The sequence below is a fragment of the Eurypyga helias genome, unplaced genomic scaffold (genome assembly GCF_000690775.1).
Source record: "Eurypyga helias isolate BGI_N326 unplaced genomic scaffold, ASM69077v1 scaffold14831, whole genome shotgun sequence".
Taxonomy (NCBI): Eukaryota; Metazoa; Chordata; class Aves; order Eurypygiformes; family Eurypygidae; genus Eurypyga; species Eurypyga helias.
In genome coordinates this window covers 28,318-43,399 of record NW_010231583.1, presented here as the reverse complement: position 1 = coordinate 43,399, position 15,082 = coordinate 28,318, and the positions used below count along the sequence as shown (strand labels likewise).

The following is a 15,082-nucleotide window of genomic DNA, read 5'->3' as shown; positions in this document are numbered from 1 at the left end:
TATTAAAGTCTGAAAGAATATTACATAAAACTATCTTCCCCCTGGCCCCAGTACATATGTATATAAATAAAACAACAAAATCTCCATATCTGACTCATGTGGTTCTGACTCATTTTTGTAATGAGGGTTTGATGCATTTTAAAAAAAACTTCTTGGCCAAATGGGAACAAAATTCCTTCATAAAGATTAATGTTACTTTTTGAAAAGTATATGAAAGTGGCCATTAGGGGGTGATGTTCTTAAAAGAAAACTAACCCAAATGACTAAAATCGTTTCTGTGCATGATTTTTCTCTAATTTTCATTGTGGTAACATAAGTTTTATCTTCAGCATATTCATATGAATCATCATCATCTATGCCAATGTAACAACAGAACTTGGCTCTCTGCAACTTAATGTAATGAGATCTAAAAAAAAAATACATATTAGTAAAAGGAAATGAATGCTCATTTTTTTGCATAAACTCTGCGCTAAGTTAAAAGCTAAACCAGGAAGGAAGTTACCACCACTATGCTAGATGGGAGTGCTTCAGTGACATGTGCTTGCTTTTGAGAAAACCAGAACTGTTCAGATTAGTACTAGGAATAATTACCATGTTTATTCTATGTTTACCTGAATTTTTCAAAATCCACGAAGGTGAGTGATCAGCTTTTAAAATAGCCTTTTCTTTATTCTCAAACCTGGTTGCAATTGAAAAACTGGCATGTGCTTTCTTAAAAGCTTTGGTTTGGATGCCATACTCATACGGACTTTGCAAAGCATATAGATTTTTTTCATTAGATTTTTATCCAACAGAGTTAGTTTTATATCATAATTTGAAAGGAGTTTGTCATTGATTTATGTACACTGCAAAATTTCTGGTAACTATTTCCGTGCAGCTGTACTTTTACTATCTTCATCATGAAGAGAGTAGTTAAAATATGTATGTTCTTTTACAGCAGGTACTCATGTCTTAAATTTTTTTTTTTTTTTTTTAAGTTTCTATATTTAAATGTCTATAAAACTTCGTACAATTACTATTTGATATGAGATGTTGTCTGTGAAAGAGATATGCAGATGTAACCAAACAAAAAGTAGAGCGGAATGGGTGTAACTGAGTGAAGCAAATCTTCTAACGTAAATCCCAAATATATCTTGGTGATCCTGAAGGTCGACACTAGATTTAGGATGAATGGAAAAAGTATGTAGGTTATACATTCCCTGCTTTCTTAAAAATCCATAAATAAATTAACATTAAAATAGTTTTGTCATTTCCATCCCTAAATAAGCTTTTGAATAGAAAAATATTATGATAATATATTATCATATATCAAAAAGCATCCCTTTGAGAAATGGTATATGTTCCCATAAATTATTTATGAAACATAATTTCCTAAAAAAACCCCAAATCAAAATATATCCAGATTAGATTACTTATATACTTATATTTCTATTTTCATTAACCACAAAGAATAAGTATGACAGTAACTACAATATGATTTATAGATTTTTATAGTTTATAAATGAGCAAACTCGGTAAACTGTCAAGTTTTGAATGTCATAAAATTGATGGGTCTTTTTAAGATGTTGGAATAATTAACGTTCTACCTCCCCGCAGAAGTAATCAAAGGATTTGCTAGCACAGACTATGCAAATAAACGGGGACATGATCATTTCCAGAAGGAAACATTGACCTTGTTGTCATACATCAAAGAGTAATTGCATTTTTCCACGATAAATTTCCTAGATTGCTCTTCTTGGAGATGCTTTATGCTGCAATAGCCTGATCTCTGCAATTCTGGTATCTACATGCGATCTTAATCACAGCATGTCTAAAATAAGATTGTGAGGTATATAGGCAGAATATAGCACTGAATTACATTTGGAAAATTAGAATAATTGTCATATTTTGGATGTTCTAAAAAATACATGACTTTATAACATAGACTATATAATTGTATAACAATGTCCAAATGACATGAGAAAGTAAATACGTTGGACTACTTATTTCGACAAACCCAAGGAATTTGTGTCTCTGGTTAATTGGAAACCTTCTTTTGGAAACTGGTTTTATTTCAGATTTCGTGACAAACGTAAAATGTACTTGATGGAGTGTATCTCCTTTATCAATTGTGTATTTGCAAACTTGTACTGTAGGCCTTGTGTCTCTGCAGTATTATGGGATGATTGTGATTTCCATAAGGAAGTGGTAAATAATGCAATTTTATATACTGCTGAATTGATCCCAAACAGAGTACCACAGGTCAAATGTGGAAAAAAATAAACAAGGCAAGCCAATCTAAAATGAAATATTTATGATTTTCTTAATATAAGCAAGATTTTCACAAATTCAGATCTTCTCTGTGAATAATCTCATTTCAATGGAATTGGATTTTCTATGGAAAAGCGCCCTGTAAATAGAGACTTAATACATTAATTTCAGTCACAGAACTTCCTAACATTAAGCATGGGGATTACCGATCTGCGAATATACAGCAGTTTCCTAGAGAGAATGGTTTCATCTCAGTGATCCTCCTAACTCTGCCAGCCACCTGCATTCCAAAAAGCTGGACACGAGCCGGCCGTGTGCGCTGGCAGCCCAGAAAGCCAACCGTATCCTGGGCTGTATCAGGAGAAGTGTGGCCAGCAGGTCGAGGGAGGTGATTCTCCCTCTCTACTCTGCTCTGGTGAGACCCCACCTGGAGTGCTGCGTCCAGCTGTGGAGCCCTCAACATCAGAAGGATATAGACTGGTTGGAGCGAGTCCAGAGGAGGCCACGAAGATGCTCAGAGGGCTGGAGCCCCTCTGCTATGGGGACAGGCTGGGAGGGGTGGGCTTGTTCAGCCTGGAGAAGAGAAGGCTCCGGGGAGACCTTATTGCCCCTTCCAGTACCTGAAGGGGCTACGAGGAAGCTGGGGGGGACTTTGTACAAGGGCCTGTAGTGACAGGACAAGGGGGAACGGGTTTAAATTGAAAGTGGGGAGGTTTAGATTAGATATCAGGAAGAAGTTCTTCCCGGAGAGGGTGGTGAGGCACTGGCACAGGTTGCCCAGAGAAGCTGTGGATGACGAGGCTTTGAGCAACCTGATCTAGTGGAAGGTGTCCCTGCCCATGGCAGGGGGGTTGGAACTAGATGGTCTTTAAGGTCCCTTCCAACCCAAACCATTCTGTGATTCTATGATCTCACACCACCTTTTCCACACGTCTAGTGATGTTCACATTTGGGAGAGTGCTTCTCACCAGTCCTGCCATAAGGAGCAAGCCTCTTGTAGGAATGGCTCTCTGCCATGTACCCCACTGGGGAAGTAGTCATTCTGCATCCCTGCTTATAGTGTTCAACAGTGCAACAGTATGTATCCCTCTGTAGAACATTCGCAATCCTGTGAGTTGGAAGAAAATAAAGTTTACTGTGCTAGCTTGTGATTTGAATGTCATTCTCAGTAGAGATCTTTCAAGAGGATGGTAGGCACCCTCCCTAACAGGGCAGCGTTCAAACCTTTTTCCATTCAGATAACATGTCTTTTCCATACATACAACATGGCTCACAGGCCATGCTGTTTTGCCATGTGTGAAGTCCAAACTGGGCTTCACAGTGCTGTACGTAGGCTGCTGCCACAGCACAGTCGACGGATTCCCAAGACCACACAGAAATTTCCTGGTGAAAGGGAAATTGCCATTAGCTGACCTGGAGAGCTGTACCGGTTTAGGCTGCTTGCCCAGCTGCACGTGTCCCTTGCCATGAGAGCGGTGTAAGCACTCGCTTTCTGCTCCGGGCTCATCTCCACAGAGAAGCTCTGAACAAAACGCCTCCTTCAGCTTGAAGAATTTGACCTCAAGAGCCTGCTCCGCTCCAGGTTGCATGGGTCAGACCTTAAGTGTTTCAAGGAAAATGTTTTGACTTCCCTCAGGGAAAGATCAAGCCCTAAATTTTGCCTTTGCATTAAAATGAATTAATTTATTACCAGCATAGGATGTGTGCTTTACATTTCAATTTATTATGTTTTGTATGGAGTTTATGTGTCTCTGATGTAGTGTTAGTAAAGTGAAGATAATTGACTTTGGCATTGGATTTTGGATTTTGTTTCTGTATCCTGTCTGAAATCCTTCACTGAACCATTTCGGAGGTCAGCCTGCTGCGATGTGAGCACAGGTGGCCTGTTGGAGCTGTCAGATTGTGGCTGAGCACCAGAGCAATTAAAGGCTATGTTTTTCTCTATACACGAGGATTTATGAACATATTACTCCAATTACTCATAACGGGAGCTAGATGCAAAATTTCCTCTTCCTAGAGATGCAAGGGTACTACTAGAATTGGAAGCTCAGCTGCAAACTTATAGTTCAGTGCAGCATCAACTCTGGGAAGTGGTTATTTGTATTCATAAATACATATTTCATGTCAGGGTCCCGGAAGTTTTTTATTCTTTCAAATTAAAAAAAAAATAGTTCAAAGTTGACCCAAGTAAAAATGCACAATTTCTACAACAAAGCCCTACTTTACTGTGGAAGACAGCTAAAATAACGCTCATTAATAATTAATTCCATGTGGTTTTTGCTACTTGCCAGAACTGCGTTAATGTACGCTATCTACAGTAATTTGATACTGAAATTTGACTAGGAGTACCAAAACCAATGGTCGTAATTAAGATTCCTGTTTGTTGACTGAATGTAAGAGAATGTGAAGGGTGTGGTTGGAGGATTCAGCAGTGTTTCTGTGTATTTTCTCTTTGTGACTTCAGTGTCATTGGAAAGAAGGTTTTTGTTCTCATTATAGCCCTTTTACAACATAATTGCACTGGGGCGTTGCAACTGCACCGTTTCAGAGCTAAGTTCCCCTTCCAGACATGAAGGCTTTCATCTTGTTCTCAAGTGCAATCAAATCAGAGCAGCCTTGAAAGAGGAATGTGACTAGATACCAGCACAAACTCAAGTATTGCACCAGATTTCATACAATTCAGCAACAAAATCCAGCACTGAAGTTGGGGGGAGACTGTCCTCACTTCCTCTCACTTGTTGACGCATTCCATATGCTTCTATAGCCCTCAAGAAAAAAAAGTGCATTTCATTGTAAGATGGTTAAAGGATCTGTTACGTGATGCTTCTGCGCATGTGTTTGTCCACGTGCCCGGCAGGACCGTCTTCCTAATGTAGTGCTCCTTTTTTTTTACAGCTAACACTGTAATTGTGTCGTGCGTGGATACCTGTTCGTCAAGTAACACCACCTTTCCACTTTGTACTTTCAACAATTCGTGCAAAAGATCACTGCAACAAAGAAGAGAAAACCAGACTCTTTTACTGAAGGCCATTGTAAACCATTCCGGTTTCCAAAATATCCCATGTATTTGCCAGTCCTCCAGGAGGGAACAGCAATCCCATGCTAAACACACAGAGTGTGAATCCAAGAGAGATGTGAATATCGATCCTCAAGGATCAGGGTCAGCAGCTAAAAAAAGTAAGTAGGGGAAGAGAAATACTTAATTTTTAAGTAGTTCATTACAACACAAAAGACGTTTTTATTTGGTAGTTGAAGAGATTTACGTTGAAGAGATTTATGTTGCTGGTTCTCTATGGTCTTTGCAAATCTATGAGCAATGGGGTTTTTCGCTCGTCTTTGCATGGCTAGAAAATGGAGGTTTTACGCCAGGTTCTCAGTGCTGTTCATTCCTGGCTGCCAGTGAAACATATAGGTAGCAACATGCTGATGTCTCTTCCTTGAGGATCTGGTATAAAATCGTGGGGGGAGAGGGGTCGGGTCATTATCTTCAGGGGGGCTTTGTACTGGTCTGCAAGGAGGGTGCTGTGAGAACGGAGTACCTTCTCCAGCAGCCACCTGGAATATTTCTGTTGCAAATTTGACCTCTGCCATCTGGCTTTTATGAACGATTTATATATGTCCATCTTTATTCTTTTAGTCTTGCTAAAATTTCTGAAATATGTCATTTATTTTTAAGGAGTTATAGTTTCTGATCAGTTTTCACGCTGCATCTGCTTTGAAATGTCATTGCACAACTCTGCATGTTGACTGCTGATAGTATAGGAAGGTAGGTGGTGAGCAGGTACCTGAGAACTAATTCAGAGACAGTGACTGTTCAGCCGGCAGCCCCACCAGAATAACCGTTTGTAGCCTGGGATAGCGACAACAGTCTGGTGTCAGAAATGGCCTTGCATGTTTCCAAGAAGGCAGCACTGGGTGAGGACTGGCACAGCGGTACAGAGAAGGGTTCTGCAGCAGCTGCATCTCTTCAGAGCAGTAGCAGCGTATTCCTGTGCCACATGTACTTGCAGTGTATCTGGAAACTTTTGGGGAAGAGGATGCCTCTGAATTTTGCTTTCCTAACGTTGTCAGCAACAGGGGCAACAGGCCCAGTCCTGATATAAGAAATGCAGTTCTTCTCCAACTGCCTCATTTTCTCATTACAATATAGCCATCTTAACAAGTACGGAAAATAACAAAACAAAAGATATGTGGACAAATTTGTTCTCAGTTTTACCTACACAACTCTAACACTTTTGACAATGTCTGACCTACCTGTGTTTCTTGTTAATCTTGTGCAAGCCCCACAGCTTATGTGGTTCAAAGTGAAACAAGAACCTTCTGCAACTGATAGCAGACAGACTAGATGTACACTTCAAATCTCTACCATCATACGGCTTTTACTTGGTTTTCATTTTTTTCATGGCCTGATTTTTGTCTCTGTTACCTTTGACAACAGATGACAATCCAACAAAAAACTGAAAAGCTCTGAATCTGGCAGCAAAGCAGAAAAGGGACTATAATTTGCAGTGGAAATACATGTTTTATGGATAATCAATACTTTCAGATTTGTTCAGAATAAATTTACATGGTATCCTTTTGTCCATTTTGTCACAGTCAATAATGTAAAAGCTTACTGTATGTTTTGGCAGATGAGGGAGAGGACTGGTTTTATTGTTCTTTCTGAGAGCTGCCTGTCTACCACATCTTATGTAACAGTTCTGCTTTCATTTTTAGTTCCAAAAGCAAAAGGCTCACTTGAAGTGAAAACAGAAGATGTTATTTATTTTAATAAATATTTTAATTTCACTACGGTTTCCAAAGAAGAAGAAGTAGAGCATAATACTTACTACTTGCTGGAACTCCACATCCACAACTCTACAGTTGGAGGAAGACATGCAGCCAAAGAATACCTAAATCACTCCTGTCTAGTGGCAATGATGGAAGACCAAAATGAATGCCTAAATATTTCACTGCAGCTGAAGTCTCACGTGGAATGTAAGTTACAAACGAGAGTCAGAATGGAAATCAAATGCAAGCTTGAAAATAATCTCCAGTTGGTGGCCGTCTGCTTTCAGCAACCATTTGAAAGTATTTAAGTATTTCACAAGAAAAGAACACAATTTTGATCATCCCTTAGTAAAAGACCATTGTTAGTCAGCAACTGACAGTTTTTATAGAGATTTAAAGTAGGTTTAGCTGTGACTTTTTTGTTTCCCTAGAAGCAACACAGCAAACCAAGTCAGTACATTGTTTTTGCTTAGCGGTGACAGACTCACAAATTGCATGTATGACAAAACTTGGAATTAATTTTTTCCTCTTTCCTCCCTGCTAATGGCATAACCCTGTTGTCTTGGAGGTAAATTTAAAAATTCCTGTTAACTTCGGTGGCAGAAGAACCAGGACACGATTTGGCTTTTCTTAATGTTGGACTGCAATAAGCTACTATAGACCCTCACTACAGTGCACTTAAAAGAGAAATCTTTGCTGAGCTAGGCTTAATTTTCCCAGAGGACAGCCTGTCAGCTTTTCAAATTTCTCTTTGTGCTGCAGTTTTTTGGCAGATTGCCTGACCATGGTCAGGGCTTCCAGCCCATCTACATGCAATGCTTGCTGTTTAGGAGGTGCTGAATTATTACATTCATTTTGTTTGATATGGTGAATGCATCTTATGCTGTACCTTTGCTGGGAAACAACCCCATGTTTCGGAGTTGGCTAAACCTGGGTTAATAAGCCCAGGTAAAAACCTAGAGAAGAGAGTGCAGCTTGAGGATTTTAGTTTTTTAAGGAGTAAGTCTAGCTATGAGAGGAGTATAGTTTGTAACTTGCCCTGCTTACTTGTGTCAAAACTGTGAGCTAATCACCCTCTGCTAATGGTGATTTACCTGGGAAGTAGTTCTCTCAAATTAAGAATAAAATTTAACACCGCATCTTTTCTGTGTTTGCTTCAAAACAAAGCTAGAGAGGTGCTCAGGGTTTTGAACCAGCAAGGTTGGTCTGTACACCAGCCGTTACCAGTCACTACAAGGTGGGGTAGAGTCCTCTGAAAGGAGCCTAAATGACTGTATAAAAGACAGTTTCAGTTCTGAACTGGGAGGGATGAGCCGTGCTTACCTCAGAGCCACGGGGTTACTGGCAGTTACCTCGTGTTCTCAGTGAAGGAGATACACAAGCGAGGTTGATGTAGGTCTAATTATACTATTCTAAGTCAAAGAAAAGAATACAGTGGTTTGGCTATAGCCTGTAATTTGATTTTAGATGAGTCATAGTAACACAGTTGGTTTTTAAAATAGTTCTTTGACAACACTAAGGTATGTATTAACATGCAGCTGCCAAAGAAGTTGGAAAGGTCTTTGAAACAACCAGGGAGGGAAGTTCCCCACATCCCTTCTCTGTGGTACATAGTCCTGGCTTGTACTAGTTACTGAACTAATTCCCTGTGGAATGTGGGTGCATTTCTGCAGCGGCTGTTGTCTGCAAGAGCAGCCTGCCATCTACACCCAGTCCCATGCTGATTCTCCCCCAAGGCAGCTTTGGCCAAAAAAACTCCACAGGGGGGTCCTGTTGGTGCCATTTCCTCACATTTTGCTTCATATAGAATATTTGTGTGTACAATTTTACCTTCTCCCTTATATGAAGATGGACCGGGAGGTTGGGAAAGCCAGTACAGGCCAGTGTTGGACAGTGGACCAACTGCTTCTGTGCTTCATCCAAACAAAGGGAGGATAAATATTACCCTTGTTCTACCTTGAATATAAATGTTGCCCTTGGAAGCATTTTCTTTCTGGCTGAGTTGCATGTAACAATTTATGCAAATAGGAAAATTTTTCATTCACTTAGCTATGCATAACTATTTCAGACATGGGGAGATAGATACAGGAGAAAATGAAGCTAAATTCTAGATAGGAAACTTAATTTCAAACAACAAAGAAGGCTGAAAGAAAAAGGCATCATCTTCTCTTTTGCTTTCAATTTTCATCTGTGGGGACAGGCATGTTCCAGAAACTTACCAAGAGAGATTGTGCTGCTTTTTTTCTGCCAGTGATTTCCTCCTTCATTTTCTCTTTTCCACATTTTATGGACAGATCCCATGTGTATGATGAAGATAATCTGGCTCACTATGATTCCGGTAGTTTTTGTGATTACTATTTCAATCGTCATCTACAAAATAGTCCAAGAAAATAAACAAAACCGTAAGTAACAAAAAGTTAATCTGCATGAATTTAAATGTCTATGCAATGAAAGATGTATTAATTTACAATAACAAAGCTGATGATTATTAATGTGGTTCAGACACCAATGTTTTAATTGCAACATGGCAAAAGCTGTTTATAGAGGGACTGAAACACTCAGATGTTTGATACTATCACCTCTCACCTCTGAAATGTGGATGCAAATCCAAGCTTGTTGATGGTGAATGAAATGGGTTTTTGACAGATGCTTGGTGGCCTATGATCCTGAGTGATACAAACGCGGTTTCAGGCTGATTCTAGTAGATAAAACAACTGCAGCTGAACCCCGCTGAAGGTCCTCAGCAGAAGTGCCAATGACCAGTATAAGCAGATTGAAATACCCTTTCCTTCCTGAGGATGATTCATCTAGGTCACGATCAAGAAAAATTACAGGATAGATAGGAGGAGATAGGCACTCAGCTGTCTGTCCTAAAATTTGGTTATCCAAATTCAGCGGTGGCGTAATCCCATACAGGTCAACCAAGCTGTGACTTCTTAACCGCAGAGCTGAATTAAGTCCAGGTAACATTTCTTCTCTTTGCTGTTATTTCAGCAAAGAATATATGGCTGTGGTTGCTGAATCAGCACTATTGACTATTCCAAGTGATTAAAACTTTGCTATGAAAGAACCTGTCCTTAGTTCAGAGACTGAAACAATTGCTTCTACAGAATGCCTTCACCAACCAAGACACTTCCTATGCAATTCACTTGGGATACAGGCTGAAATCAGGATTTATGGTGTTTCTTGTAGTAACACGGAGTGAAGTATTTCTTCACTGTAAGGGTTGTCAGGCATTGGGACCGGCTGCCCCAGCAGGTGGTTGAGTCACCTTCCCCAGTGGTATTTGAAAGATGTGTGGATGGTTTAGCAGTGGTATTAGCAGCGTTAGGTTAATGGTTGGACTTGATGATCCTAAAGGCCTTTTCCAAACTAGAAGATTCTATGATTCTATGAAAGTAAGAATAAAAGTGTAGAAGTATCCTGAGCAGGGGACTTCTGAGCAATCAAGGCAAAGCCCTCTGCACAAAAAACAATGCAGAAAATTGATCGCTTGTCAGCAGCTGGCCTTTGTTTTTCATCCCAAGTCAGAGGCAGGTGGTACAGAGAGCACAGTCCCCTTCATCCGTGTGAAAAGAGTGTAACTTAACCTGTTACCTAATAGCTCTTAGATCTTTTCACAGCAATTTCCTGAGGCTTTCTGTCTGTGTCAGCTCTGAGCAGGCAGAATGCCTCTGGACAACCCACATTTAGTTGCTATTACCAGGCAGACGTCCGTTCCCCTTGTCGTTCAGAGCTGCTGAATGGAAACCTTGGTCACAGGGGTAATAAAAAAATGATGAGCCATATCCATTCCCCTGATCATCCTTACTGTGTCCACAGGCGGTTTTGTAACGGAAGAGCAATAGGAGTCTAGCTTTAATCATAACTGAACAGAGGGAAGAAAAGTGCCCACACACAAAATGTTTCTGTGATAACTTTTTGCATAATATAAATATTTTATGCATATATTTTTAATGAATAAGCAAAATAGATGCGTAAAATGGCAAATCTGTGCCATCATCCTCTCCCCGCAATGATTAGAGAAATTCCTTAAGAGATTACCTTTGATAACATACATGATCTTTTACTTGCTGATGGACCCAAATTCTGAGACCTATTTCATGTATATAAAATGCCACAAAGTATAAATTAGGTCTTTATAAATGGGCTATTAAATGATCTACTTTAAAGGGCTTTTATTTGTAATTTCACAACTACCTATAAATGTCATCGGTATGATTTTCTATGCTTCCAGTCGAAACATCCCATTATAAATGCAGTACTATGAGTAGTGGTGATTAATGATTTACTGCCTTTATTCTTAAACATCAGTTTTCTATTAAATGCAGGTTTTTCAGAATTATCATGGACACAAGCAGGGAGGAAAAGACGCCCCTTTGAGGCTCCTAATTCCTGATTTGCTTCTAGAATACATTTTCTGTTACTAGAGGAATAGTGGGTTTTTTAGTTCAATTTACAATATGTAACATTATGGACAATGTTGATATGTTACTGACAAAAAGACAAGCACATAAAAATCAGAGTTATGGGTTGTATTCCTTAGGCGTATATATTACGATGCCACTTTTAATTGCAAGTCTACATACTGCTTTTTTACATACTGCTGCCCAAAGAACACAACAGAGCATTATGATGTGCCTAAACCAGCTGCTAAGAATTCTTACAGTCATAATTCAGCTAGTTTTTATCCTAGTTTCTGAGCACTACTGATAGCTGTTAAGAAATATGGAATTATTGATTTCCTCCTGAGACCTTCCAAGACGTTCTGCTAGGCAGACTTTGAGACTCTGAAACATTAATGAAGTTATTTCCGTGAGTGCATAAATATCCAAATAAACTTAGTGGAGGTTACAACCAATCCCTGACAAAGGAGTTAAACTGGAAACTAGTCCTTTTGCCTTTTCCCTTCTGCTCTTGTCTTATGACCACTTGCAGAGATCCCCTTGGCATTAACTGTTACAGTGCATGCTTGGGGCTTCAGCGCATTAGATCTCTGCTGGCTATTCATAAAAAAAATCATGGCCTAAATAATGCCAATTTAATGAATTTCTTAAACGTGAAATTTTCTCGTGTTCTCAAATGAAAAAGATAAAAACCAGTTCCGTTATGCAGAGCTGGAGCAAGCCCGCCATCAGACTCTGGCTGAGCCCTGACCAGCTGTCACCGTAGACCAGGGCTAACCCTAACAGCTGCACCATCGGCTGCTCTCACCCCACCAAGAGCACAGTATTCAGAAGGGTAGCAGGAGGTTTATGAGCAGTTTATGAGCAGGGTGCTGACAACAGTCAAGGTCGTTCAATCCAGCTCTGTCTTTTTGGAGTGGTGTAGATGTTTCTCTCAAACTGCTCTTCCAAAGATGAACACCCCACACTTGCAAAGAATCTGTCAGCTTCCTAGGATGCCAGTACACTCCATCCTTCCTATTCTGCTGTCAGCAGTGTGAGTCTGGACCTGTGCTGGGGCACGTACCTCTTTGATAACCTTCCAAAATGTGTTCAAGGTACACAGTATAGAGGAGGGAAGGAATAATTTGAAAGGGACAAACCTGAAAGGACTTTTCAGAAAATTTCATTCAGGATAATATAAAACATCCTGCCCTAGGTTTTCATCATCATATTTCAAAATCTTACTAGTTTTTTTCAGGAAAGGTGTTTAACAGTTTAAGTTGTTTACCAGCTTTCCATCTAATCAGTAATTCTATAGTTGACGATAATGCATCTTGTTTAAAACAGGTTGCAAACACAGAGTAGCAGCAATTTCTTCTACTGTTCTAAGAAGAAAGAGTTCTAGACATGCAAGAAGAACCATATCTGTTACTAAAATTCACCCTTTGCCTGGTAAGTAATAAAAAAGTAAAATTAAAACCTAACAAATCTTGAGGCATGAGGAGGTCACGAAAGACCTTTTAAGTCTTTCCTGTCAGAGAATGCTGCAGGTTTGTTTCAGAGTTACCTTGATCTTACACAAATTCGACCTGGCTTATGTTATGGAAACATGTTAATATCATAAATAAATCATTCTGACTGTGAAACTGTAAGAAAACTTACGTATACCATGTGGGAATGCTTCTCCCAGTCTTTCAAATGTGTTGCATTAATGACCTTTGAGGTTTTTACCTCCTTTTAATTTTTGATCATGTTGTGTGCCACATTTGAGGTTTGGCAGCCGAGTGCATTGTGTGTGTATGAAAAGTATAGACACGTACACACGTGTATGTGTGCTCTATGTTTTTATGCCTCTTGACAAAACCTGCTACCAAAGGGTGGAATGGATGGCTGTAGCAGGACTCGGTGAATGACTCTGCTGGCATTTTGTAGCCTATCATAGGGAAAAATTCCCACAGAGTACATTTTCCTAGTCTCAGATAGGAACATTCTTTGAAGAGTGTTTAGTACAGATAAATTCAATGGCATGCTGAACTAAAGGTTTTGGTTCCAGAAATTATGATTCGGTAAGAAAACTCTGTGCATGGGGAAATTAGCAGCTGTAGCTCAGAGTGTTGCTGATATTGCTGGAAGAGTCGTAGCCTTCAATATAAATTTCATGGATTCTGGTTTCACCAAGGGAGCACTATCTTTAAAAGGATTAACATGGACATACAGAACAATAGCTCTGAATGGCAAACCAACCTCCCTCCAAAACAAGAGCAACTACACAGCCAGCAAATGAAAACCATGATTTTAAATTTAGCTAGGTACCCCCCTGTCTGTTGTGTTGGTTCTTCAGGAGTAAGAGGAGAGGCAATAATTTATCTCTACAACTCAGTAACTCATGGCATTTCAATTTTACCTACGAAAGAGTGAACAGCTCCCTGTCTGTCTGAACTCCCCTGGCAGTACAATTTATGCTCCTTGCTTTTAGAGCACTGGCTACCTCGAAGATGTATTTATGAGCTCATTATTTTCATCCCGCCAGAAAGGAATCATCTTTCTGACATTTTTTTGTCTTGAGGAGCCTCATTAATACCATACCTGTTTTATCAGCATGTTTACAGGGGCATTTTTAGTGTTGTGTATGTAAAGGCATTTTTGATAATGGAGTTTTATGGAAATTCAAATCCAGTTTTACTAGATTTTACTGAAGAGAACAGGAGTCCCATATTGGTCTGTCATTCTTACTTCTACGTTCCTCCCACTTCAATCTATAAATTTAAGCCAGAAAGATGCTTATGTATGAATAGTTATAATGGGTTTTATTTTAATAGGAAATTCCTTGATTTCACACACCCTAATTCCAGTCAATCCAGTCAATTTCCTGATTTATACCAATATAATTTAAAGTGGAATCAAGACCATATGAAAAGAGTTTATTTTTTCCCTGGTTGCTAAGTTTAAGATTTGCGACTGGGATAATGGATTATACATCGCTGCAGTGACTTCTCTGGCAGCCCTTGATAATATTTTCATGAATGCATAGCTTGGAATCCTGAAACAAAACATTGAGATCCACTGAATACAATACAACCACCCTGGAAACACTGTAATGAGGCTAATTAACTATACATCTGAGAGGATGTGACAGTATCTCATCTAGGGGAAGAGCTGTGTAGGTACTGCTAAGAAGTTATTCAAAGTTCAGAAAGGGTAAGGGGAGAAAAAGAAGGAAACCTATACTTTGAGAGTGAGAATAATTTCCTAGGTAGGCTCAGGAAACTACTGTCTAAATATCCCTACAAAAAGATAATGTACAGCATGGATGCTAGTTGTGTGAAACTGCCAGTAGCTCTATGCCCATGAATCATTCCCATGAAATCTGGTGGCCAGAGGAAAGGAGGAAAAATGTATAGCATGTTCTCTAGGGTAGGATTAAAGTTACAGCCTTCCAAATTCATGGTCCTGCAAAGGATTAAGCACATATCCAGTGAGGATAGGGGAACTTTAAAGCAGTCTGGTGGTAAGCGTTGACTAAATGTTGTCTGTGCTGTTAAGCCAAAACAGTCTGCACTAGAGCGTGGGCTGTACAGAGCGCGTTTTCTGGACTTTGGATCTGTTCCTGCTAGTGTATTTATGTAAAACAGCCCCCTGAACGGTATGAATTGACGAAACACAGTCGCCCTTAA

General features: G+C 39.6%; 1 protein-coding gene across 1 annotated transcript in view; it reads left to right on the top strand.

Annotated features, from left to right (window-relative positions):
* The first annotated feature begins 435 nt into the window (after positions 1-435).
* Positions 436-15,082, top strand: part of TMEM156 (transmembrane protein 156) — a 17,989-nt gene continuing 3,342 nt past the window's right edge. Inside the window, exons 1-5 of the mRNA XM_010161127.1 lie at positions 436-635; positions 5,146-5,427; positions 6,967-7,227; positions 9,315-9,422; positions 12,756-12,860. Of these exons, the coding sequence (XP_010159429.1) occupies positions 536-635; positions 5,146-5,427; positions 6,967-7,227; positions 9,315-9,422; positions 12,756-12,860 (856 nt within the window). The 5' untranslated portion in view covers positions 436-535. The remainder of the gene's footprint in view (positions 636-5,145; positions 5,428-6,966; positions 7,228-9,314; positions 9,423-12,755; positions 12,861-15,082) is intronic.